Here is a 27,170-nt window from a genome sequence, read left to right on the forward strand (position 1 = left end):
CGTTTGGGGGACTGACAGTACGGAAAGGCTGGAAACCACTAATGTGCTGTGCATTTATACAGAGTAGCCGCACGCACGCACACACACAGTAGAGGTTTGTTGTTCACAGATGTGCAGCTCAGCATCAAAATCTTGATAAAATACTGATTAACTTTGTTTGGACTTTGAGTGATGTTCTTAATAAATGTGCAACATTTTCTAAGGAACCATGTCAACGTCCTCGTCCAAACCTGTGTCTCAAAAATCCCAGAAATCGTCCTCTTTGCCAGTTATGCTTGCATTCTGACATCGTTTATATTTAAATAATATTTCTTACAGCACCTGAAGGCAGCATTTTTCCACAGTTAAATGTTTTAGCAAATCTCTAAAAGAAAGCCAGCCAGCAGTAATGGGCTTGATTTAAGCTTTCAAGTTTGTAAAGTTTGTGTGTGAATTATTTGTTGGTAAATCATTAATTTCTTCCCTTGAGCTCAAAATGAATTGACACCATTTCCCAGACTAGCAGAATGTACCATTAGTTTCAGTAAATGCTCCTCCAAGAACCATAAACAAGCTCTTTATGCCACCTCAGGCTGATTAACACAGTACATTTCTCTACAAGCTTAAAAGGTGCAGATCAGTAATCACATTTTAAGCTTTCTAAACAAGCACATTGCAGCTCCGTTTATACGCTGCAAGTCAAGTCAAATCCAGAAAAGGGATTTACCAAATTTACAAATGTTAGAAGCTGTGGTGGAAATGACACGTTTGCAGATGTTATAGTTTCCTGAGACTGCCACTAGATGTTACATGAGAGGTGTGATTTACTAATTGAACCTTTAGTTAGGCACAAAAAACGTGTTCATCAAAGTAGAAAAGATAGTCCTAAGATTTTAAGTTAGAAAAGCAAAAGCAATGCTGAAGGAAACGCCGTCGAAGACTAACCAGAACAGAACAAATACACAAAGTTTTCCAAGGCTGAGGTATAGGACAGTAAACTCCACTCCATGTGTTCTTTCTTATCAAAGCCCATCAACTACTTTACCCACAATGCAACTCAACCGTAATATAGACCCAAAATAAACCCCCCAAAATGTGCGACAGCAAATACATTAATTGGATTTCATACAAATATTGACACTTTCGTCACTGAATAAAAACCGAGATTAAATTTGTTCTGGGGAGACTAGATCCAATCAGAAGTGTAGAAAGGCAGGACAAGTTTGGAGGTGATCCGATTAGTTCAGCTGACTCTTTTCCTCCCAGTTGAATGAAAATGCGACAAAATGTCAACATTTAGGAGGAAGAGATGAGTAGATGCATTTCACATTTGATGGCAAGGAAAATAAGATGCTTTCTAAACTGTGTGGAGCAACTTTCCCTGGTAAAACACAACAAAGTTTACACTTTAGATTTTAGTCACCTTCATCAACTTACGATGACATTTAGTTGACAAAAACTAAAAGCATTCAGGAGCTTGTAAAACCACATTTAGCAGCAATAGCTTGAAAAAGAAAAAGAAAAACTTTTCTAAATGACTTTATTGGTATCTCACATCATTGTGGAGAAATTCTGGCCCACTCCTTTTACAACGATGCTTCGGTTCATTGAACTCTACAGGCATTTGTTGATGCACGGCTCTCTTCAGGTCCCTCTGCAGCATAACAATCAGGTTAAAGTCTGGACTTTGACTGAGTCACTGCAACACCTTGTTTCTTTTCTTTTCAGGCAATTCGGTTGTATATTTGCTTTGATATTTGGGATCATTGTGCTGCTGTATGACCTGTGTTGCCCTCTTCTCTTTAGAGAAAAAGGATTTCTTCTGGTAACCCAATTGTGCTGCCATGAATTTTGACATCTAATTGGCCTGTAGAGCGAGATATAGCTCTTGGGTTTTTTTTCCTTTCCCCCCCTTTTTTTGCAGTTTCTCTGAGCAGCTATGAAATGGATGATGATGAAGTAGAGCTGTAGCACTAAGGTTAAAAAATAATAATTACAGAGCCACTTGAAGCACAGTATGACCTTGGGGTGACACTTGCTGGGACAGGGATTTCTGGGAAGATTGTTGACTGTCTTGAATATTTTTCACTTGTGAATCATCTCTCGATGCACAACGATAAACTTCAAATTGCTTCAAAACGGCCTCATAACTCCTCCCAGCATCAGCAGCAATGACGGCTTTCTGTTGGCACCTCAATGCTACAGATCTGCAAACAGCCAAAGCTCTCACTTGCTAATGATCAGTTAATCAACTGCATTTATTTCTTGTTAAATGGCGAGAGTGTAATATTACATATACTGTATTTCATCTAAGACCTGCTAAGGACCAGATAATTTTCCTTTTTATATTATTAAACGGCTACATATCGGAGAACTCTGAATTTAATGTCTCAGTGTGTCTTCCAAGTACATGATGTAGAGGTCAGGCCCCTACAGGAGCTCAGCTACCATGGGACATGTTTTTTTTTTTTTCTGTGTTAACCTGGTTTCCTTCTGCAAATCCAATTCCGCTGATTGGTGAGCTCTGACAATCACCATCAAGCCCTGCGGGATCAATTAGCTCGGCGCGTTGACCGCATGCTGGGAATCGCTGCTTTTGCAACAGGCACCATTCTCAATAAACAGTGTGATGTTCTGCTCAACACACAGTGGTCAAGTCAGCGGCTGCAGAGCAAGCACAGCAGAGATCAGGGATGAAGCCATCGTGTGGTTTTACTCAAATGTCCAGGAAGTAGGTGAAAAATGGAATAACAAAGCTGTTGCCAATAGCAAAGGTTCCCTTTTCTCTTCCTTCCTTTGAAAGTGTTGTAACTGAAGCTCGAGGTCCAGTTGAGACAACTTATGTAACTCACAGTGACGTTAAGCAGCAAAGCAAACTGTGGTTTTTGAATCCAAATCAATGGCTGTGCAGAATTTGTGGAATAGCTTCAAGTAATTAAAAATAACTGATCTATCAAAGAGCTTTTCACCATTTTTGTGCATTTTTTTTTCTTTAGATCAACACTTCTTTCTGCACTGCCTGAAGCAGCAACACCGCAAACGGAAACTGCATTAGATATCCTTTCCTACATCAGTTCAGAGTGACTTCCTTGTTGTTTAGAAAAAGTTGTGTGTCCGTACTCTAGAAGCCCTGTTGACTTATTGAGGTTATGTGACATGTTGTGAAAGCATAAAGAGCCATTTTCAGATTAGACAGACATAGGAGAGAAATGCAATGCTCAAAGCACCCTGAATAGAAATCAATGCCAGACGGCGAAGATGGCAGTTTACCCCGAAGAGCCAATAAGAAATCCGAACTGTGAAATATATGAGCCGGTCCTGCTCTTGCACTGATGTGTGAATACAAGTTCAAAACAGCATTAATTGTGTGGTGACAGGCGTATCAACTCATTACTGTCACAAAGATGCAGATAAGCGGTGGCAGTTTGGCTCACCTGAAAAAGCGGGTGACCATGTGTCACGGAGGTACGATGCAGCGGTTTGGGTTCGATTCTGACCCAGGGATCTGATGTGTGTCTTCCCCAAAGCTCTAGCCGCACTTTCCTATTTAAAAAAAGCTTCACTGTCCAAATAAATAAATAAAAGGGAAAAATGCCCCAAAACATCACGTTTTAAATACAAATTATAATACGTACAGTTTCATCCTTGTGAGCTTTAAAAATTAAAGTTTAGAAGGGTTTAAAATAACTGCCTGGAGGCAACACCAAGATAGCTGCCCAGCAACGCTTGCTTTTAATGACTGGGTTACAAGCAGCGTTGTCACAGAACGAGAATTTCATACTTTATACCAATACCCAGAAAAATATTCAATGTCATTTTCTATATCACGGGGTACAGAAGTATAGAAGATTTAGTTTTAAAGTAACTAATTAAAATGATTTACATAATTTCATTTCAGATGGTGGAGGTAAAGTATATTTTAGAACTTACTAATAAACAAATACGTACCTAACGCATCTAAATCATTAAATTATTGCACAAAACGTATTACGGTAAAGTTGTTCTCCACACTCTGGACTCTCTCCTCAGTTCATCTACGGCTTCGGCGCAGATCTGCACAGTCCTGGCCGCTTCCCCATGTGTCTGTGACACCAACAAGACTACACCACCAGGACTCTTCCATCCATGAGCTGCAGTCCACTAGCCGAATGCTTATAACATTTGGCTAATGTGGCTATCGGGTAACTGCAAATAGTTAAATGGCTAATGTTAACATGAGCTTTACTGGCCTCTTTAAATTCCTCCTGAAGTATTGTTCAGTGTTAATGACATCAACTACTTCAGCTGTTAGCAAAGGAAGGAGCTGTGTGCTTTGCGTCAAGTGGAGGAGGCACGACAGCAAAGATAGTATCGATATTGTTGCAAATGAGTTTCTTAATGTTAATTTTAGTATCTGAGTCTCAATTTTTTTGGGACAAACCGATTAACAAATTTTAATGTTTCGCTATACAGTTTCCCGAAAAAGAAAAATCTGAGACTTAATTCCTGCAATTCACAGATTAAAGGTTTTACTAGGATGTAGAATATGCATAAAATAACAGACTGACTATAAACTGTTAAAATGAAGCAAAGAGTCTGTTTTTAGATTCTCCTGCAATTTAAATTTCAGACAGATTAAAGTTTTATACGCTTTATTCTCTTAAGGCAAAGATATAGAAATCCAATAAGTGAGTCGTGCCTATCTGTTTGCCACATTACCCCAAAAATATAATAAAACTAGGAATATTTATGGGTTGGCAACCAAGCTGTAACTGCGCCTGCATTTAATCTAAACAAGATTAACCGAGTGTGACATTCACGCAGGTATTTTACTAACTAATAAACCGGTTTTACAGTGTTGTGCTCCTATTAGCCGTTTTTCATCACGAATAAAAATTCCTGCGTCATCTGATGAGGTTTTACTCATAAACCTACCGGTTTGCTTTCCTCCTGTCTGTTAGCGAGCACAAAAGATCCCAGCAGAGTAAACTTGCATCACAATTCGAGTTTAGATTCATGCCCGCTCATTACTCCGGACATGTGTTTATTCGTGAGGCGAGCTAAAAGGCAGCCAAAAATACACGACTCAGCGTTATACCTGAAAACTTGAGCAAAGTGCACTTCAGTCAGACGCTTCTCTTAAGTGTTTCAACCAGTGACATATGGAGCCTTCAGAGAAGCAGTCATTCTTTGCACTCAAACAAGAGAGCTGCAGCAATTATCCGATTAATTCTTTAGTTGATTGACAGAAAATATCTAAAAACAACCATCAGCTACTTAATCATTTAAGGACCTTTTCTAAAATAGTAAATGCACAATACTTGAGCTTTCAAAGCACTTTCTTTCCACAAGGCTCATTCACCCATTTACACATACTCACTCATACATAAACCCCTTTCTATGCCTAAATCCTTTTAACTTCTCTCTCTCTCTCACACACACACACACACACACACACACTCACTCTCTAATGGATGCATCCTAGAAGCTTCCACAAGGATACTTCAACACATAAGACTGAATGAGAGAGATCGAACCACCACGCTTCCAATTAGCAGAAACCTGCTCAAATGACAAATATGCAGTTTTTCTTTCTTATGGCAACAGAGATTTAGAAAAATAATTTAATCATTAATACAAATACTTGTAAAGAGTAACAGTTACCACATTACTCATGCTACAAGTAGTTATTCTGCTCCCTTGTTCAACTTGCTTAAGCATACATTTTCTTTTCTATAGGATGCTGATTTAATTTTTTAAAATACTATTCAGAATATTATTTTAACATATTTATATTATTTCTGTGAATTCACCGGTGCAGCGTTTTCCCTACATCTGGGGAGAAGTGTCACGGTTTTCATGCTGTAGACTGAAGTGTTAATAAATCCAGACGATCTAATATACAAGTCTAATCTGCAGCAGTAACCACTAACAGCAACTATGAGAGCTGCACTTGCTTGTTAGTGTATCACTAAAGAGACCGATGCTGCTCATTAACAGATGACTCTTTGCATCAGAAATGTGACAGATTTAAATAACAAGATACTGCAAAGATAAGTTAGAGGTCATTTAGAAGCAGGCAGCACGAGTTGAGCCAACCAAACAGCAGATAACGAAGATTTCATGCACAGCATATACTCTATATTTCCATAAGTATTCACTCACTCATTAAAATCATTGAATTCAGGTGTTCAAATCAGTTCCATGACCACATGTCTATAAAATCAAGAAGCTAAGCACGCAGACTGCTTCAACAAACATTCCTGAGAGAATGAGTGTCTCTTATTTTCCAGCGTGGTACCATGATAGGATGCCGCCTGATGGACGAGTCTCACTGCTCGTGTAAACTTTGGTGGAGGGGGGATTTTGTGTGGTTGTCTTTCCAGGAGTTGGGCTCAGCCCCTTACTTCCAGTGAAAGGAACTCGTAATGTTTCGGCATAACAAGACTTGGTCTCTCAAGTTCATATGTGTGTGAAGACAGATGAGAGAATAATTTTGGCAATATAGTGCATCATCTTTTGGGCTCTAAAAGGATAATTTAGTAGCTCTTTCTGTGAAATGTTTCAGTTGAACTGTTGTATAGGGAGTATAAGCACATGCTAGTTTTTCAGATAGGACTGCCTGAATAAATCAAACCTGAATTTTGATTCCATTAAGCTCGTTTGGTGGTTCTTCCTTCAGCAATCAGATTCTAATAACTTCTTGTGCTCTGCAGTTTTACCCCTGGAAACATGTGTCCACATCAGAAATGCTTCAGTGCTCCACCAGCAGGCATACCACCAGTGTGAGCACTACTGCTTTATGTTGCTGGTAGTCTCTGACTCTCCTGAGTGCTGATGTTTTTGGGGTTTTTTAAAAAATTCAGGTCTTTAAACAGTATCTCTTATTGTGCACCAGCAGTAGTCACAGATTACGTTTTAATCAGTTAGACACAACACAATTCAGCTCTGACATTGCAACTCATAAACCTGAATCACATAAATGTGCAACTACCCAGAGAAGGACCATAAGCAGCAGTTTAACCCCCTTTAAGAAAGAACACAAGATTTCCTCTTTTTTTCCCCTCAACTCACATATTTGAAACACGACATTGATGCCTTGACTCACTTTTCTCAGGATGGATCACAGATTTTTAATTCAAAATTTGCAGGATCTGGGTGGCTTCTCTTGCAAAACAAACACAATAAAAAAAAAAGGATCAATAGGCTATTTAATAAAGTTGGCATCCATGGAAACCAGTTCAGTGTTAAATCTAGAAGAATGATTCTGTTTAAAGTGGTAAAAAAAAAAGAAGAAGCTGTAAATAGTATCCAAAGAGAGAGAAAAGGCTGCTTTGTTCATTTTCTAACTTCATTAATTAGCGAATGGTTTGCAGTTACTGTTAACGAATCTTCACAATGACATTTTCTATAACTCTGCATCCACTCCACCCCCACAGATGACCTTCATATTTTGGGGGAAAACGCTGCTGGTGTGCACACAGCGATACACAGAGGCGGGCCTGTGCCAGTTACACAAAGCTGTCCATTCAAGTCCCGATGGCCTGGAGCCAGTAACACTACACACTGCCCACCTCCTCTCAACCTTCATCACCTGTTTTGCCCAAAATGAACCAGCCCTGCCTTCTTGCTACCAGCTTCACTTTATTCCTCTCTTTCGATTTGCATCCTTACATGGGCAACAACCTCTCACTTTATGTCTAAAAACAAGATTACTCGCTCAGCTTGCCATCTTTACCATCACACCAGTTTTTTTTCTCACTTAACCCCCCTCCCCCCTTCTCTCAGCCACATGAAATATTTTAGACGTCACAGCAAAAATTCAGCAACATCAAGCACTTTTCTCCCCTTTTCATCCACCTTACCCGCTCAAGAGTTACAAGAGAATCCCAGGTAGACCATCAGTCTCTAAAGTGCCAACTAATGGGGGTACTAAAAATAGAAAAAGTGATGCTTTTCTATCACTTTTCCCTCTGTTGCCACAGGCGTAGCTTCATCTCTCAAATAGATCACAAGTCTTTTCCTCCTCCAACCTTTTTTCCCCTCATTTATTTCCTTGCTGGTAAACGTTTTCATGCTTTAAAGCTGAACTAAAAATATACCTCTTGTCTAATATGCCCAGCAGAAGCTGTACATGGGAAGGGAGGAGGGTGGTGTGGAGGGGGGTAACAACTGCTCACAATTGCCATGGCAACGCTCTTACTTTCCTTTGAGTACAGTCGTTAAACAATGACTCGACTGCTTTCATTTTAGCATGTAACACTGTTTTGTGATTAGTGGACAGGCAGTTTGTGTAGCGGGGGAAAAAATTAATTAATTAAAAAAAATTAATAAATAAAAAAAAAAAAAATCGGGATTCTGAAAAGCAGTGATTCATCACATGATCAGGAAAAAAAAAAGTAAAAATAAAAAATATGAATCCGCAATCGGCCAGGCAGGCAAAAGAAACTTCAATGTTTATGGAGAGAGAAAAAGAAATACACAGGCTTTCAAACAATTTTTGCAGGGCATTGTGACTTCACATACCACTGCTGCATCTGTACGAGTACGTTCAGGTTTGTCTTTGTCTGACCAATCAAATGCCACCCTCCTACACAGCCTTACGAAACCAGCCCAGACACAGTCAGTACGCGAGATGGAAGTTCTTATCGAATGGTGGAAGCGTACCTTTACAAAAATCATGTCGGGGGGGGGGGGGGGGCGCAGAGGAGCTGCGATTTCAAGGCAAAGAGGGAGATTTAAAAAAAAATAAAAAAATAAAAAATTGCCGTGGCACATAGGCCACCCACTCAAGTACCAGACAAACTGCATAACTCAATATCGGCTTCAGGGAGAAAGCATAATCGACAAGAATGCAACAAAATAAAAAATAAAATAATTCTCATAAATGTGCAAATGCAACAAAACACACACACACACACGCCCACACGCAGGTCCTCACATCACTCTGAAAAACACAAACTGACTGATATCCTGTGCGTAGCCTCGGATGTTTCTGTTGCCGTGCACATTATCACATATGTAAATGAGGATGTGCAAGACTCGGCTAAAACCAAATTTCTACATCGATTCAACCTAACCTCCTCCCATTTTATTATTCACTGCTCTGCATAGATGCATAAATATACTGACGTGGTGTGGTGAAGGGGAATTTCTAAAGGTCGTCTCATCAGTTTCAGGGAAAATGTTCACTTACTGCCAGTGAAGGCGATCCAGCGGGCATATTTGGTGGCTTCTCTGCGCCAGTGTGATGCCACCAGCAGTCCACAGGTGACTGTGAGGGAGATGATGCCCATGATGATGAAGAACAGTGTGGTGACCCACTCTGGGGGCAGCCTTGGTGGGATACAAGTCCGGTCTCGTCCGTGGATCGTTTGACATTGCCGGACCAGTCCGACCGTGAGGGCTCCTGCAGAAAGACGACGAGGGTCAGTGAAGCAGACATTTTAAGTCGCCCTCCTCACACAAATAAATAAATAAAATGAAACAAAAGTATTTGCCGTTTTCAGATGATCTGCATCAGGACTCTTAACGAATCCAAAAATATATTACAAAGCTATGGGAGGGGGAAAGGTTTCAGCTCCACTGCTAATCACTCGCACAGCAGGGTTGCAGTTAGGAGGGAGACAGAGACACACTGCAGACTTCATTTCCCACTTCCAGCATAAAGAGGATGTAATCTGTAAATAAGCCAACAGGAAATTACAGCTACTGTCATTCACATACAGCAATAAATGATAAATGACGTGGAAACCTGACCTCACAGACCCACTAAGTCCTGATTCAGACTTCTGTGGTGAATCTTCATAGAGGCTATGGTATAAGCTATAGAAGTGGATGATACATCAAACTGGCATTTAGTTACATTGACAGCACAGGGTTTCAGAGAGGTTTGCAGTTAGTAGAGGTGGGTGGATTGACAAATATCGATAGTGCCAATGCTGGTATCTGTATTGGATCGATACTAGTGCAAGAGGATCTGTTTCAAAATACACAAAAAGCTGAAAAGGTGTTTTGTTGTATTAACTAATTATTGTGGAAAGCAAAAATTATTTTGATTTAGTAATCATTAAAATATGCTCAGAATTTGCAAATTGATGACAATTCATCTCATTAATCAAGACACTTCTCCCCCCTACATATAGGAGTAGGGATGGGTACCGGTTCTGACATAAACGGTAGTAACCAGACCGAAAAGCAGTGCACATTTCGGTGCTTTTTTTTCCTGAGCTGTGATACACTTCTAGCCAATCATTTTACGTTTCCGAGGATAGTAGGCGGGGCCAGGTACGTACGTTCTTTTAGAGCAGAGCTACAGATTAAAAGTGCCCAAGGCAAAGCGGTCAAAAGTCTGGCTGTACTTCACAGCAAAATATGCAAACTCAGCAGCCTGCAACAAGTGCTTTAAGCTGATACTGTGATACTGTCAAAGGAGGTAACACCTCGAATCCGATGAAACACCTGGCGACGCTTAGCGTTTTTTTTAAAAGCCGAGAAATGCGCCGTATTTGATAGCTTGCTGCGAGACCTCACACTGAGCACATCTACTGCGGGTGTGGTGCTTGTTATTGGACCCGGAGTTAGCAACATCCCCCAAAAACCCGAAGAGTAGAGTCCTGGCCCCTAGCCCTGCCAGTGTAGCAGAAATGATGACGGATGATGATGCAGCAGCAGCCGTTCTTCTCTGGGTGAGTAGCTTAATGTTATTCGTGTGTAATTTAATTGTAATTGAGTAGGGCTAACCACGTTATTACATTAATGCAGGTAAGGTGAACTAGCAAACATCATCATAGCTACATGCGGCTGTCTTCTTGTTTGATGGCAGATACTCCCTTGACCCTGGCCAAAAAGGCTAAAATGACCAAAGAAAAAGTGGAAAACAGTTAAACATGAGCGGTTTTTGGACAAAGTTTGTGTTTTTTTCCATTGTTTAAGCACTGCTTCCAGCCAAGAGTGATACCATATATGCCCCATAGCTGCAGAAAAGCCTAACATTGTTATCTTTTTACAAAAAACCAGCTGAACATGAGAGGTTTTTGGACTAATTTTGTGTTCTCCATTCTTTAAGCACCGGTTTGAGCACCGGCACCATTTCAAAAGTACCGATTTGGCACCGGTATCGGATAAAACCTAAACGATACCCATCCCTATATAGGAGTATCAGTATTTGTATCTGTATCGGCAATGTTGGCCGTGCTGGTAATGGATCAACACCAAAATTTGTAGTATTGCACAGCACTGGCAGTTAGGGTGTAAATTTAATGCTGAAGCATAGATCTCCAGTAACTGTGCCTCTAGAAGTCCCAGTAAGAAGAAGGACCGAAACCACAGGTAAAAAAGTTGAGAAAAAAGAAAGTAAAGACAGTAATCAGTAAAGAAGTAACAAATACTGTAAGTGCCTCCATCACTGACTGCAGAGGAAAATGTGACGCAGGTAAACTGAGAACACAGTGAACAAGGAACAGGTGAAGGGACGATGAGAGGAAAAAAAACATAAATCCTTAAAATGTCACTAATTCACCCACGAAAATGAAACAAGGACTAACTTTCTTCACACTGGTGGGCCCAATTATTTAAGTGGCCAACGTTTTTTTTCTTGCATTTTCACACTCAAGCAGAGAGGGTGAAGACTAAATCAATCCAGCCAATTACTGGATGTATCCCACACAGGTTTGTTGCTAATCGCAGACACGCTGTAAGAAACTGGAATAATATCAGACAAATTTTGAGCCGCTTTAAAACACTCAATATCACACAATCGGCAAACAAGCAAAAGATCCCCAGAAATCCCTTTGGGATTGCATTGGAAGGGCATTCAGTGCAAAAATATGAGGAAAAAAAATATCAAACATACAGAGCTACCCACTGTGTCGAATATGAATAAGTTTATTTAAAGACTAGAAAATATACCTACTCTTTAAATCCACCCTCTCCATCTTTCGTCTTCTACATACAATTAGAGCCCAGAGACTTTAAGTAGTGCACATCTGCTATCAGAAACATGACATCGCCTAATGTTCCACAGTACCTATCCATCTTTGATCAGGCATGGGAGACAAATGGATTAGCTCCTCAGGCTGAGTCATTAGCAAACCTCTGCCAGAGTGTGAAGGCCAGTACTCAGAGCGGGATCATGCTCCAGCAGTACAGCCACTTTGGAGACACCATTCAATTAAAAGCACATCCTCGAGGGGATTTTCTACCTGAGTAAGCAGAACAGCGTCACACTGCTCAGGTCTTTGCTGATCACAGGTTCAGGGCAGACGACAGACTGCAGGGCTAAGTAGTGTCTATCTGGAAAGACTTGTGGGGTGGAGGGGGATTCAGGGTGGGGTTTCATCAGAGGATAGTGCACACTGGCATAACGTGATGAGCTGTCGTGTAATTTCTTCCATGTGTAAATAACTGAACGGGGATGTGTTTAGAAAGCTGACAGCTCATCAGAAATCAGACAAGCAGGGTTTTGCCAGCATCCAGCAAAAAAGAAAAAGAAAAAAAAATACCCAAAGAAACCTCCGAGAGAGGTTTTGGCTTTGCACTAAGAAAAAAAATCAGAAGGGTTTCATTTACTCAAGCATAAAATACATATTTATTTATTTATTAAATGGCCAGAAATAACAGGAATTTTACAAAATAAGGCAGCACGGTTCCTGCAACTATGTGGACCAATCATGCTTTCATGTGTAGTCACCCCCCCTAAAGACCAATTATGAGCCAGGAAAAAGTACTTCAAAAGGAAGTGAAATAATATTTGTTCTTCCCTGTGAGCACTCTTTGTCCGCCAACACCTTTACAAATAACAGACAACACTGAGACTTCTTTCGATTTAAGTCATCCAAACAGCTTTGGGTGGGTTTTTCTGCGAGTTGGGTTTCTGGAAAAAATGACTGTTTTGGTGAAAATAATGATTTCCCCCCCCCCCGCATAAAACAGCAAACACTGAGATTTAACTTTCTGCAACATGGACAAAATAATTGTGTAGTTTACTTTTTTTTGCTTTTTAACAAATAAACTGATAAAGCACTTTAATCAGTGCCTTAAAGGGATTTATAACAATCATGCACACACTCACACTTCATGTTTTTGCCCAAGGACACTTTCACGTGTCGACTGGAGGTGCCTGAAATCAAACAACTGGCCTTCCGTTTAGTAGATGGCACATTCTACCTCCCAAGCCCTGATCAGTGTTCCTAGCTCATTATGGCTACAGTAAGCCAACAATACAATAATCACAGTTACATCTTTACTAAAATAAATACAAAAGCCTCAGTATGGGTTTGCCAGTTCGGTGGTTGCCTGGCTCAGAGTTCTGCCACAGATTTTTCTTCAGGATTATTTGTGTGCCGTGTCTCTCGTTCATGTCTTTGTAAAACTTCCTCCAAAAAGTAACCGTGAACTTCAGAGCACCACTGTAGGCCAAATCTCTAGAGAGTAAATAAAAACACCATTTGTATATGTAAAACTGCTAAAAGAAAGTTAAGTAATTGTTAGCTGAAGCTCTGGTGGTGAAAAGTATGCTCAGAATAATACTACGATAATTTTCTCTGCTGTTTTAGGACATAATCTGAGAAAAGAAAAATAAAGCAGTGGTAAACACTGACCACAAAATAACCCCATTCAGTGAAAAGGCAAGGCTGTGTGGGCGACATCATAAAAGTTCAACTGTGGCTCGGCAGGTGGGTGGACGCGAGCGTGAGACAAGTATGCAAGCTGGAATTTCAGAAGGTCAAGTGTGGCACTTTGTTCGTCTGGCACCCAAATCTAGACATTTTATAACCTTGGTACATATTAAATATATGATGCTTAAGTGCTTGAATCCAAACAGCCTGTGTGAGGGAAGTGCTCTTGTTGACCCTGGGGGCGTAGTAAGCTCTGCAGGCTGTCCAGAGGAAATCCTGTACCCTTTTTAACAGCAAACGAAAGCATAGCTTTTACGCCAACAATCAAACACAGCCCAGCCCACACAAACAATGCCAGTGGCTCAAAAGAAACGCCTCTGGAGTCTTTAAGTGTTGCATTATAAAACTCACAGCTCCAGAGAGAGAGGTATCCACACTGGAACACCACCGATGAAACATATGCCTCATTCCACCAAGTAAAAATGTTGTTTTCTGCCTTCAATTTTACCCCGCAGTCTGCCTTATTGCTTTGGCAATTTAGTTCTCACTGTGCAGAACACTTACGTAATAACAGCGAAAAGAAGAAGAAGAAGAAAAGCAGGAGGTCGGGGTTTATGACAAAACTGGCACCTGAATGGCTCACAGCTTACTCAACAGTCTATTCCTCAAGTCAGTTCACTATTATAGAGTAACCTTGAACAAATTAAAGAACAGAAGGTGAGTGAGGACTGGTGCTGTGAACAGCAGAGCATTAGGCCAACGTTTGATAGCACATCTTAATGGCACCGGTTTACGACCATTTCCCCAGGATCCTCTGGCCTCCTGCTGTTTCACAAGCTCTCTGTGGAATTTCTGCCCTACAGCAGGCAGGCACGCAATGGTACATGGACACAGGTAAACAATTCAACAAACAGGCGCACAAACTGTTCTAGTTTAAACTTTAACGGTTATAAAGCAACAACGTGTTGCGCAGCTTTTTTCTGAAGATACCACATGATGTTCTACCTCAAACTTTGTCCAAACACACCAGCAAGAAACCGCTGCAAATTTCAGGTGGATCAACTGACGAGCGGCACCAACACAAATAAGGATCGCTGTGAGTTGTGAACAATGCAAAGCTTTGCTAACAGAGCTTATGGAAAATGGAGCTGGAATTAAGTACACTAGGCCTCCTTTTGAAGTCAAGAGCTGATCTGGGTTCAGCAAAAAACTAACCTGCTGCAGCGTGGGTCTACGTGCCCTATATTGTGATGCTGAGTACATCAACTTCAATCAATCTTGTGGTTGAAAAACTAGTTGATTTAGTCCATGTCAAAAAGTTCTGCAAACAACGGTTCTTGGCTGTTACAGCCAGCATATCTGCAACTTCAACTCGAAGGTTTTGTGGGTTTTTTTGTGTGCGTTTGATGTTAAAAGAAATGTGACACAGTAGTTCAGCTTTGGCAGCTGTGGAAACCACTAATCAGACCTAAGGCTCTTTTCATCCAAAGCAATGTTTCCACATGACCTAGACAGCAAGTCAAAAAATAAATAAATGCATTTAAAGAGTCCTTGTTCTCCTCTGTGGAGCAGCACATGAACTGTTCTCCACTTGCTCAAGGTTCTTGTTAGTTCCCAATAATTCTCCTGTACAGAACAAGGACTACTGTCTACAGATGGAGTCCAAGATGGTGGAACAGGAGATTTGAGTGTCTCACATATTCTGAATATATTAGCTATAATGGCTAGGACTGGCTAGCAGAGGCTAAACTTTCAAAATAAGAGCAAAGGGGATCGTCCACTACTAATACTAAAAGATGACATAGTAATAATTACAAAAAAAAAGAAGCAGCTATCTACCTAAGTAAGTAGATAGCTGCAAAGCCAAGATAAGAACAGGTCAGAGTGAGGATTAAACAACTTGAAGGTGCTATAGGAAGGTAAAGTCACATTAAACTTTCTTTAAAACCGGTGCCAAAAAGTCACAGTTCTGCTGGGGGGGTCATAAATAATGCTGAGCAGAGAGATCGCAGTCTAAGAACGAAGCCTGAGCAGCTGTAGTTTTTGTGCCACATAGCGAGTGCATGTGCGTTTCTTTCGGCTGATTAAGCACATCACAGCAAGACAGCCTGGTGGGCTCTCAAGTCAGAGCCCACCGGAACTAGAAGATGATTACACCCAGACAGGAAACAGAGGCTCGAATTCATGAGTCACACTACATACTTCAATTAAAAGTGAATACAAGATGGAGCAAACATTCACACATCCTCGCCCTGCTAGAAACAGGCATAAATCAAACGCCAACAATTCTCACGTGGCTTTTGCCCTCTTTCATTAGAGGAAAATAATGGGCCAATTCTCCATTTGATGCCCTGCTTACATTCACGCTCCCATCACGCCCTGTTACCCCGCAGTCAGCTCTGTGCTCGCTATGATCAAAACACTCCTCTCACCATGTCTCGGGCCAAATGAGAGGAAATGAGCGCTGTGTCTGCTTATCTTCAGCATGATGATGCTGTCATTAGTAGAGCACAGGGGGAGCTGATGTTTGTAAGCTCTGGAGGGATGAGTCAAACAGGCCTCTGAACTGTGGTGGGCGTCAAATAGGCAAGTCAAGGCAGTCAACAGCTGCTGCTGCTGCTGGAGGCTTTTCCAGTGCCCACTTACATGCAGGGGCAGTGGAGCACAGCTGTGTGCGGCCCAAACGCACATGTAAACCAAGGCAAACCAACGACAAATGGGATACAAACACTGACATGAATGAAAACGTATGACCCAAAGCGTAAACAAAGAGAAAAACACTTCTCAAAATATAAAACGATGCTCGTAGCTGCAAAAAAACTAAACAAAAAAACAAAAACAAAAGAGAGAGAGAGAAATTAGAGTAAATTACATAAATCCCCAAACTTAAACACCAGCCTGACAAAGCAGTTTTCATGAAGACCTTCCTCACTACCACAGTCAACAATGACTGTATGTTAAATGGACAAACCTTACCATCCAAAGTAAATTTAAAAGAATTTAATTAAAAAAATAAAACATTTACTAAACGCTCAGTAATATAAAAAGGACACCATCAGCCCACCAATAAGTGATTGCTAGTGTGTTTTTATTATTTGGAATCATTTTGACTTTTAACCAGAAGGACCCAAGGCCCCAGAGACCAATCACTGACTCCCTGATAACTACCAGTTGCTAGGAAAACACCTGCTGGTTGTTGTAGTTGTCAGGTCAAACTGGTTGCAAAAAAGTATACAGTGCTGCACCAAAAACCTCTTTGGATTGCTTTGGCCGCTGCCGCCCATAGCTTGCAATTACGGTGACTCGTCCCCAGACACTCTCCAAGCTGTAGCAAAGCTGAAAAGAGCAAAAGTAAAAGTTGCGTCTTACTGCTGCAACCACCACATCTCAAAAGAGGCACCTTTTACTTTTAATTTGGCGTATTTTTCTGCAGGAAATGTACGTCATCACTCAACTGGAAACCCCTTTTTAACCTCCTGCAGTTACCTTCCACATCATTCAGTCGTTGTGGGCTGCGGCAACCCAGTGTGTAGTTAAATGAGTTAGGTGCATGTCAGATTAAGTATAAGGTTATGGCGTAAGAGACGACATAGTTTTTTGGGGGGAGAAAGAAAAGCTGTGTGCACAAAGGGAGCGATGCCAAGGTGACAGTTGGATACTGCAGACTCTGGTTGCCAAGGTAACCCTCTAATGTATTTAGTACAAGGTCATATGTCAATCACCAGTATTCTGCACTGTCACTAGTAGTCACTTTAATTGCTCACTTCATATTGCTAACGTTTTGGGGTTTTTTTGCAGTTGCATGTAGTCTCTTAAAGATGTCTAATGGTCCTCCACGCTACTGTGAATCACTTCCTGTATGGACATAGCTTAAAGGCCGTGAACTGATCAGGGCTGTGATGTAATTTATAGGGTGCTGCTGCTTTGCAGCACACCTCAGCTGTCATCATCAAAAAAAGTTTATGTAAAGTTTTGTGAAACAAGTCACTTGAACAAGAACTGAAGCTGCCGCATCCTATATATACACTTTAATTGTTAATGAGTTACCACGTCAATTTCTCCAGGAAGCAGGTCATTAAATTATAAAAGAATAAGTAGCCATGTAGATCCTTGTTTACAAAAAATGTATCGCCTTCAGTTATATGCCTCAAGACTACACATTTGGTGCCTGAAGGTGGTGAACATGGTCACATCTCCCACCTCTGCAGCTGTGTTTGTGTCCTTCCAACATTTCAGGTAAACTGCAGGTCAAATCTGCTGGCACTGCAGCCCTGTAACTGGAGAATGGGACAGACCGGTTTCAGTTGCTCTGTATCAATGACACTGTGTGCCCTTGTGCTTTGAAAAGAGACACCTAAAATAACAGGATTTAATAGTCTCTCATTTCATCTATTTTAGGTATTGTCAGAATTACAGCAGCAGTTCTTCGGCACTTGACTCACTATACTGTAATTTTGCCAAGCATTGCTGTAGCCTTTCAGTGTTATGTAATTGTTTGTGGTTTTACAATCTTTTTTTCGTGATTTTTTTTGCAAGTTGCTGAAATCAGTCCACTTTAAACCATCATTAACTCCTCTAAACATAGTTCATTTAGATTTTCGAGCACAATCAAAACCCACAGAAGCATATTAGAGCTGATGCAGTCGAAAATAAATTTGTCTGTTTATTATTACATAAGTGATACTGACTAGCAGGCACTTAGGGGTAATATAAACATCTCATGCTTAAATGGAAAATTCCTGTAGTGGGTAGGTTATTTACAATAAGTGATGATGATAAAAACGTAAATGCATGTGTCAGGAACTTACTTGAAGAGTCTTGATAAGTCATTACTACCGCCTTCTGAGCACATCAACAGGACTTTTTGTTTATTTCAGCTCATTCAGTAGCTAACTGCATGCAATAAAACACATCCAAAGTAATCTCAGGAAAGAGTTTTGTTGGAACGGTAAGTGTTGGTGCGCTCTACTGACAAGAGCACTTGTACAAAATTGATTTTGTGAAGTTGTTGCCTTTAAGGTTTGAGACTGAAATTAAAGTTAAAAACGATGGTACGCATGTCATCAACGGCTTTGGATCCGGCATCCTGAACCACAGAGGTGTTATGCATTTTTAAGTGCGAGTTGCACACACTCTTTCAGAGGTTACTCAGGCTCAAGAGAAAGACATCCACTGTAGTGACGAGTATCTGCAGGAGGGCAGTCGTTGGCGGAGCTCTTGAGAGTCACAGTTTGTGTCTGACATTGCTGTAACAATGGCTTTGTCTTCAAGCTCGTTGCAGGAAATCAGCCTCTGCTGTTACGGCCTGAGAATATCACACTGAGATGAGGACAAAGTCAAGGATCCACTCTCTCTGTCTGCAGTGCTGAGGGAGAACAGTGGTCACCCTCGTACTGGGCACTTTTACAGGGGGGTTGTCTTTACGTGAACCAAACCCAACTGCAATCACTGCAGGCAATAACAAGAAGAGGCAATCTGTGCCAAATGATTTTCTGAGGACATGTTAAGTCGCTTATTCATCATGCCTTCACACGACAGACGGAGGCAAAACTTCCATATGTCTTGAGAAAGGTCAATGCGACCGTTTCTCAGTGCTCCGAGTACAAATACACTAAAGATGGCAAGCCGAGGTCCTTTAAGGGAAGCACTGAGCTTTCGGATAAGACAACAACAAAGCTGAAGGACACAGCTGCCTGGAATGTGAGGAGTTATCAGGGATTCTCACTCCTTAGATTCAAATAATGCCACAAGGTATTGTACGAGGTAGACCAATTAATGGCAACAGCTCACAATACACTGATAAACTCAGGTCTTTCTTTCTCTCTTTTTGTTTTTTTTAAATACATAAATGAAAGGTTATGGCTGTGTGAAGCTACTAGAAGATCTTACATTTTTGTCTCATTTGCATAGTAGTGCTGTCCAAAAATATTTAGTTTGTCCAGGTTTTTTTTGAAAATAGGAAGGCAATGGTTTAGACTCCTGGGAGGTCCTGTAGTTATATACAGTGGGGCAAAAAAGTATTTAGTCAGCCACCGATTGTGCAAGTTCCCCCACCTAAAATGATGACAGAGGTCAGTAATTTGCACCAGAGGTACACTTCAACTGTGAGAGACAGAATGTGAAAAAAAAATCCATGAATCCACATGGTAGGATTTGTAAAGAATTTATTCGTAAATCAGGGTGGAAAATAAGTATTTGGTCAATAACAAAAATACAACTCAATACTTTGTAACATAACCTTTGTTGGCAATAACAGAGGTCAAACGTTTACTATAGGTCTTTACCAGGTTTGCACACACAGTAGCTGGTATTTTGGCCCATTCCTCCATGCAGCTCTTCTCGAGAGCAGTGATGTTTTGGGGCTGTCGCCGAGCAACACGGACTTTCAACTCCCGCCACAGATTTTCTATGGGGTTGAGGTCTGGAGACTGGCTAGGCCACTCCAGGACTTTCAAATGCTTCTTACGGAGCCACTCCTTTGTTGCGTTTTGGATGGTGTGTTTTGGATCGTTGTCATGTTGGAAGACCCAGCCTTGTTTCATCTTCAAAGTTCTCACTGATGGAAGGAGGTTTTGGCCCAAAATCTCACGATACATGGCCCCATTCATTCTGTCCTTAACACGGATCAGTCGTCCTGTCCCCTTGGCAGAAAAACAGCCCCATAGCATGATGTTTCCACCCCCATGCTTCACAGTAGGTATGGTGTTCTTGGGATGCAACTCAGTATTCTTCTTCCTCCAAACACGACGAGTTGAGTTTATACCAAAAAGTTCTACTTTGGTTTCATCTGACCACATGACATTCTCCCAATCCTCTGCTGTATCATCCATGTGCTCTCTGGCAAACTTCAGACGGGCCTGGACATGCACTGGCTTCAGCAGCGGAACACGTCTGGCACTGCGGGATTTGATTCCCTGCCGTTGTAGTGTGTTACTGATGGTGACCTTTGTTACTTTGGTCCCAGCTCTCTGCAGGTCATTCACCAGGTCCCCCCGTGTGGTTCTGGGATCTTTGCTCACCGTTCTCATGATCATTTTGACCCCACGGGATGAGATCTTGCGTGGAGCCCCAGATCGAGGGAGATTATCAGTGGTCTTGTATGTCTTCCATTTTCTGATGATTGCTCCCACAGTTGATTTTTTCACACCAAGCTGCTTGCCTATTGCAGATTCACTCTTCCCAGTCTGGTGCAGGTCTACAATACTTTTCCTGGTGTCCTTCGAAAGCTCTTTGGTCTTGGCCATGGCGGAGTTTGGAGTCTGACTGTTTGAGGCTGTGGACAGGTGTCTTTTATACAGATGATGGGTTCAAAACAGGTGCCATTCATACAGGTAACGAGTGGGGGACAGAAAAGCTTCTTACAGAGGACGTTACAGGTCTGTGAGAGCCAGAGATTTTCCTTGTTTGAGGTGACCAAATACTTATTTTCCACCCTGATTTACGAATAAATAATTTACAAATCCTACCATGTGGATTCATGGATTTTTTTTTCACATTCTGTCTCTCACAGTTGAAGTGTACCTCTGGTGCAAATTACTGACCTCTGTCATCATTTTAAGTGGGGGAACTTGCACAATCAGTGGCTGACCAAATACTTTTTTGCCCCACTGTATAGGGATCAGTGTGAGGCACTGATGTTAAAGAAAGCTCTGCACTGCTAGCAAGGCATGGACAAGTTTGCTTAAGGCATGACAAGTAGCCCTAAGGCAAATTAACAAACACCAAAAGTCAGATAGAAATAGAAAAACCACAAAAAGTAATGCTGCATATCTCATACACGCTGAAAGACCACAGAGCCTTTCAAACACTCAAGTTATACATAACAATAAAAAATTCTTCATGAGACCATTTTCTGCCTAAAATATTTTTAACTGGTGCCTGGAAGGATGTTAATGATGGATAGTCAAATAGTTCCCAGAGAAAAATCAATGAAAAATGATGATCCCTAGTGTGGGCAAGAATGAAGCCAAACTAGGTAAAACACCACTTTTACAATACAATTTGTTCTGCATTCCTTTTTCCAGTAATTTCACACACTGAAATTTTATATGTGCAATGCAAGCGTGTGTTTATATTGGTTCACTGTAAGGATGGGAAAGAGTAGTTTGAACATTTTTTTTTAATCTTTGAGAGGGGAGGGCCTGCAGAAGAAGTCAGAGAACCACTGGGCTAAAAGGGGTTTGATTTGTGTCTATGATGATAAGCATGTTCAGTTTTCCCACATACACTGAAAGTGCCGGCGTGCATGTGTGTTCATTTTTGTAGTTGGTATAGTGAAAGAGTAGGAATAATGCACTTTGATATAGTGATGTGCAGTTAATTATAACACCATTGTGGTAATGAATAACTGTCTCATTCTAAACCATAATATCAGGATTTACATGACTACTGCAATTGGTTCTATTGGTATTATTCTCTGTACCCCAATAGATAACAGCAAATTGTCCCCCCTTCCTGAGCCTGGTTCTGCTGAATGTGTCTCCCTGTTAAAAGGGGGTTCTTCCACCCCACTGTTGCCAAATTACTAGTCATAGAGGATCACCTGATTGTCCCATCTCTAATATCTTACAAGGTTACCTTACCATATAAAGTGCCTTCAATTATATGTATGCATAAAAATAAAACTTAACTACATATTGGTTATAAGCATCCTTAAGGTGTTGAAAAGTATATTAAGAAACAGAACCACATTTTGGTTTGTTAGAAACAAATTCTAAACTTAAGGAGTATAACTCCTTAAGTTGTTAAAGCTGCTAAATCCAACCAATCCAATCCAAGTAAAGCTTAATACACACATCTGAAATGAATCTATATAGAACCTACAAAATAGCCTATGCAAGTGGTCTTTACAGATTTGGGAACAGAGACATAAATCCACTGTAAGGCTGTGTATTTAATCAAATTAAATTCTAATGAAAATGACACTGTTTTGCAATCATGTGCTCATTTTGCCTTTAAGTAGAATTTTTAGTTTTGTTGAAATATAATTAAAAGACTAAAGAAATTGCAGGAAGCACAACGGTGTAGTGGTTAGCAAGGTTACATCACAGCCAGAAGTTCCTGGTACTGAATCCAGTCTGGTTGGTGGTTCTCTCCAGCCACTCTGACTTCCTGCCAGTCCAAAGACATGCATGGGTTAGGTTAATTGAGGATTCTGAATTAAATGTGAGCATGAATGCCCTGCAACAGACTGGCGACCTGTCCAGGGTGCATTCCTGCCTGTCATCCTACGGACAGCTGAGACAGAATCCAGCCCACTCACAACCCCGAAGTGGACAAACAGATTAAAGCTACATTTTTCCAACGCCTATATGATGGTAAATAACTGCAATCCCAACACTGAACAAAATACTTCAGATTATGATTACCATACTTTTACCATAATCAAGGAGCCCTAATAAACAGAACTGTTTAGTGTGCTTGTCCCTCCTCCATTGAAACACTCACAAAACTGTGCTACCCTCACAAAGAGAATTCAAATCTGTGGGAAACTACTGAAAAGACATTACATAACGTTGACTAACACTCATTGTAAACCTACGTCAAGCTCCTATTATGCATTTCAAATTCTTCATATATTATTAAAATGACAAGAAAAAAAACAATTTAAAAGATGTGAAAAAGATGAACACGAGTGGTTTATCACCCACATGCCACATAAAACCATCCAAGAGTGGCCACATCTCAGTCATCAAAGAGAAATGTGATACCTGTGAAGGGAAGTGAGAAGAGTGACAGCAACAGGGAACCTGATCACTGTACAACATCCACCCCAATAACAACGCCCACACTCATCACAATCCTCCACTTCAAATATAGCAATGGCTCAACTTTCATCACATGCAGGTACAGAAGTGAAGATCTCAGCGTGCAGTCACCATGCACACTTCTTGTGGCTGCAGTGTGCTAAGTATAGATGAACTGAGACAAAGTGTCCAGAACTAAACTGCACTGGAGACCAATTACGCAGCTCGATCAAACTGAAGTCACTGTAGACAACGTCCTCATTTCATCAGCATCCTATTAAGACTTTTTTTTTTTTGCAGATTAATTATTCCACCAAGCAAACGCAGTGTGCATGTGTACTGGTGGATGATGAACCCTCCATGACCCAGTTACTAAGCTGTCATCCTGCAGAGGGAACAAAGAGTAGCAGCTGTCTGTCAACGGCCCGAACAGCACGTGCTTCCATCCCAAATCAGCCAGAGCGCCACAAATAAACATGCTGGCTATGGGACTGATCACACGGAGGTCGCTTCAAAAGTCAAGTCAAGTGCATTAACTCAGGATTACTTTTAGTGCTTCATGAATCTTCTTAATGTCTGAAAGTAATATGTAAGCAATAACATGACTGGATTTTTTTTAATCTAAAGATGCTGAGTTTATAGATGCTGAAATCAAAAAAAGGAATCCATGGCTGATTTTACAAGGTGGTCCAAGCAATAATTTGTCTTTTCTTCCTTGATAAATTACTTTTAAAAACACACTCAGCTCACCATTTCATCAGCCAGCTGTTCTACAGCTTTCCTAAAGAAACAGTCTCCAGCTCTAGCTTTTCAAATATCTTGCACTTTCTTTGTGAATTTCATGTAATTGTTTGCAGGTGGGTTTTATGCTTGGAAAACAATGTGACACACTATTGTTAAAAAATGTTTTTCTGTTATTTATTTCTCCTTTTTGTCATAAAAAAGGGAAACATTCACTACAAAAATGACTAAATATAAACCACTGCTATGCAAACATCAGCTGTCTGTCAACAAGGTAGATATTGATGTACACAGGAGCATCCCTCAATCTCATGATGGACATATTTATGACACTATATAGGCTCAATGATTGATTGAAAAGAACAAGTAGTGACAAGTCTATGTCGGAGGTCCAAAGTGCTGATTAATCAATTATGAAACCGATCAGCTTTACAAACAATGCTGCTGCTGCTGTGAAAGACAAAAGATGCTGCTGCAGATGAAACCCTTGCACACACAATGGGATATTTCTTTCTTTAGCTCACCTCATGGCACACACTGCTGCAATGTAAAGACAGAACACGCACACACTCCCACAAAAGTGCTTTAAATGGCCAGCCTTGTTTACCTGCTGATTCACCGGTGTTGATCCAGTCCGGGTTTGCAATGCTGGCTATTGCAAAGATATCTGCTGCCAGAAACAGACACCCCGAAATGATCGTTAGTTTATCCATGTCGCCAGCCGAGAAAGCTGTGAATGACGTGGGAAAATGTCCAAAATGTGACTCCGGGGGTGCTGAGAGACACCGTGGCCGTTATCAGTCCAACCTCGCCCCCTTCAACAGGAGCCTGCTGTTGTGGTTCTGCTGTGCATTTTGCAGCAACATTAGCTCCTTCGCGTCAGCCAAGCGAAAGCCTCCAGCTACAAAAGGCTCAAATACGAGGCACAAAAGCATCACATCTCAAGTGCTTGCTGTAGCTCGCTAATGTAAAACGATAATTTAATCAGCACCGAGCCCCCAAACAGCTTGAGTTGTTTTTTGGATCCGTTTTAACAGCTGCAGCCGCAGCAGCAGCGGCATCGGGGTACAGCTGCGGCTAGCAGGCAGCTAGCTAGCTATTTCCCAGATTCGGGCTCGGTGTGCCGAGCTGCGGCCCAGAGGCTGCTCGACGGCCGAGACCGCAACTGCGCTAGCATTTCAGGAACAATGTCACACAAACGGAGGTGCCGGAGAACAGAAGAAAGCTCCCCTCACTTGGCAATATCCGCGTTTATTTCTGTCTTTAGCTCAGGTTTGTTGTTACCCGTCAGGGAAACGAGAACCCATCACCCTCTGCTGCTGCTGGGACCCCGTTCTCCTTCTCCGCTGGAATAGCATCTGGTGCTTTCGGTCCGTTAGCCTGCCAGCCTCTACCCGACTCCTGTGTTCTCCTGCTCCGGACCACGGTGATGGGAAGCCCGGAGTTTAAAACACTGCGTATTTCAATCCAAAAGCAACGCTGTGAGTCCTAGCCTGGACGTTATTGTTATGCTTTCCACCCGTATGCCCACCGCTAGCTCAACCTCCCCTCCTGCTTAATGACATCAGGCGGACACCCCCACGCAGCGTCACAAACACACATACATACACACACACACACCTCGGTGTCTTCACGTTCGGTGGGGAGGTATCTCGCGATACTGTGTGAAGACTGGGGGTCTTTTGTCCTGAAAATAGTGCTGTGCGATCCTGCAAATGCTGGCATGGAACCGATACCAAGTAAACACAGAGCGAGTACTGCCGATACCGATACTGATACTTTTAGCCTATAATAGGCAGCTTATGATGTATGAGAGGAATCATTTGTTTGCAAACTGTGAACATATTTTAGTAATTACTAAATCACTGATTTTTATTTTCCAGAATAATTAGTTAACACCTTTCAGCTTATCATTTATTTTGAAACTGTTTTTTTTTTTTGTTTTTTGGAGACCTGGAATATAATTGTGCAGGTCTCCAAAGCGGCTCAACTTCTCTTAATTGCCCCAAAGGCTATAAATAAAATATGCCTGACAGTCAACACAAAAGAACTTTTTTTTTTCATTTCTAAAAATAACATATTTAACACAAATCGAGTAATCCTATAAAAACACTTTTGTCTAAATAATGACCAATAATAAGAGAAAAAACACGATCTTTCATAATAAACTGCTCACTGGTTTTCATTTGAGAAATTTCAGTGTTTTAATAGTTATAACTGCACACAACATCTGCTAATTTTTCACATTTTAATTGGCCTAAAAGACCTTGTGAACTTATATCGATCCTGTCACGCTAATATCAATCCAATACCAGCATTGGTATTAATACTATATAACTGCTGTTGACTTAGACTCCCTTTTGTAAATGTTTAATATTTAGATGCAGAAAGGATTCATCTTTTTTTTCTCCTTTTTGATTTCATAGCCATTTACTGAATGGAAAGTACAAGTTATCTTAGAGTGTGCAGGGACAACATGCCCAGAGGGAAGTTTCTCATTTAAATATCACATATTCCACTAAATAATTACAACTTTCTGCTACTTTTTTGCACAAACTCCACCTCTTGTGTGCAACTATTCATCTTACAGACACAAGTCAGCCTGCACATTAATAGGCACCTTACAGAATACACGGGGGGCATAAAATAATGCATTTGTTAAATTACAGAAAAATGTTGAGCGCATGATGAGAGCTGGCAGATGTTAAACAACCTCAGTCATCTCAGGAAGTAGAGATGGCTTAGGCCTTTACTGTAGAGGGCTTCTATGTTTTAAATGAAACTCAGTTTATTGCCAGTATGGTATTAGCTCTTTTACTGACGATCTACAAGACAACCCTCAAACGTCAACTTATGTTTGTGCGCTTTTGGGTCCCCCCACTGGCTGATGAATGAAACAAAACCTCTTGGTGCTAAAGTGCTCATTACCTAAAATAACAGCTTTTTGCTGCCAGTGTTGGCACATAGTGCTAACGTCATCCAAAACCAAGCACTCTTCAAGATGATGGTGTGGAATCATCAATCTCATGCAGAAGACCGCACTTGTGCACGGCACACATGCCAGAAACTTGTCATTCAAAAATGCAAAATCAAGCAACAACCCAAG

General features: G+C 41.1%; 1 protein-coding gene across 1 annotated transcript in view; it reads right to left on the bottom strand.

Moving 5' to 3' along the window:
* Positions 1-25,674, bottom strand: part of mosmoa (modulator of smoothened a) — a 30,285-nt gene extending 4,611 nt beyond the window's left edge. The window contains exons 1-2 of the mRNA XM_082530283.1: positions 24,672-25,674; positions 9,155-9,367 (exon numbers count right to left, since the gene is read on the bottom strand). Coding sequence (XP_082386409.1) covers positions 9,155-9,367; positions 24,672-24,777 — 319 coding nt within the window. The 5' untranslated portion in view covers positions 24,778-25,674. The remainder of the gene's footprint in view (positions 1-9,154; positions 9,368-24,671) is intronic.
* Between the last annotated feature and the right edge of the window lie 1,496 nt (positions 25,675-27,170).

This window comes from Aulonocara stuartgranti, assembly GCF_965226115.1.
Source record: "Aulonocara stuartgranti genome assembly, chromosome: 4".
Classification (NCBI taxonomy): Eukaryota; Metazoa; Chordata; class Actinopteri; order Cichliformes; family Cichlidae; genus Aulonocara; species Aulonocara stuartgranti.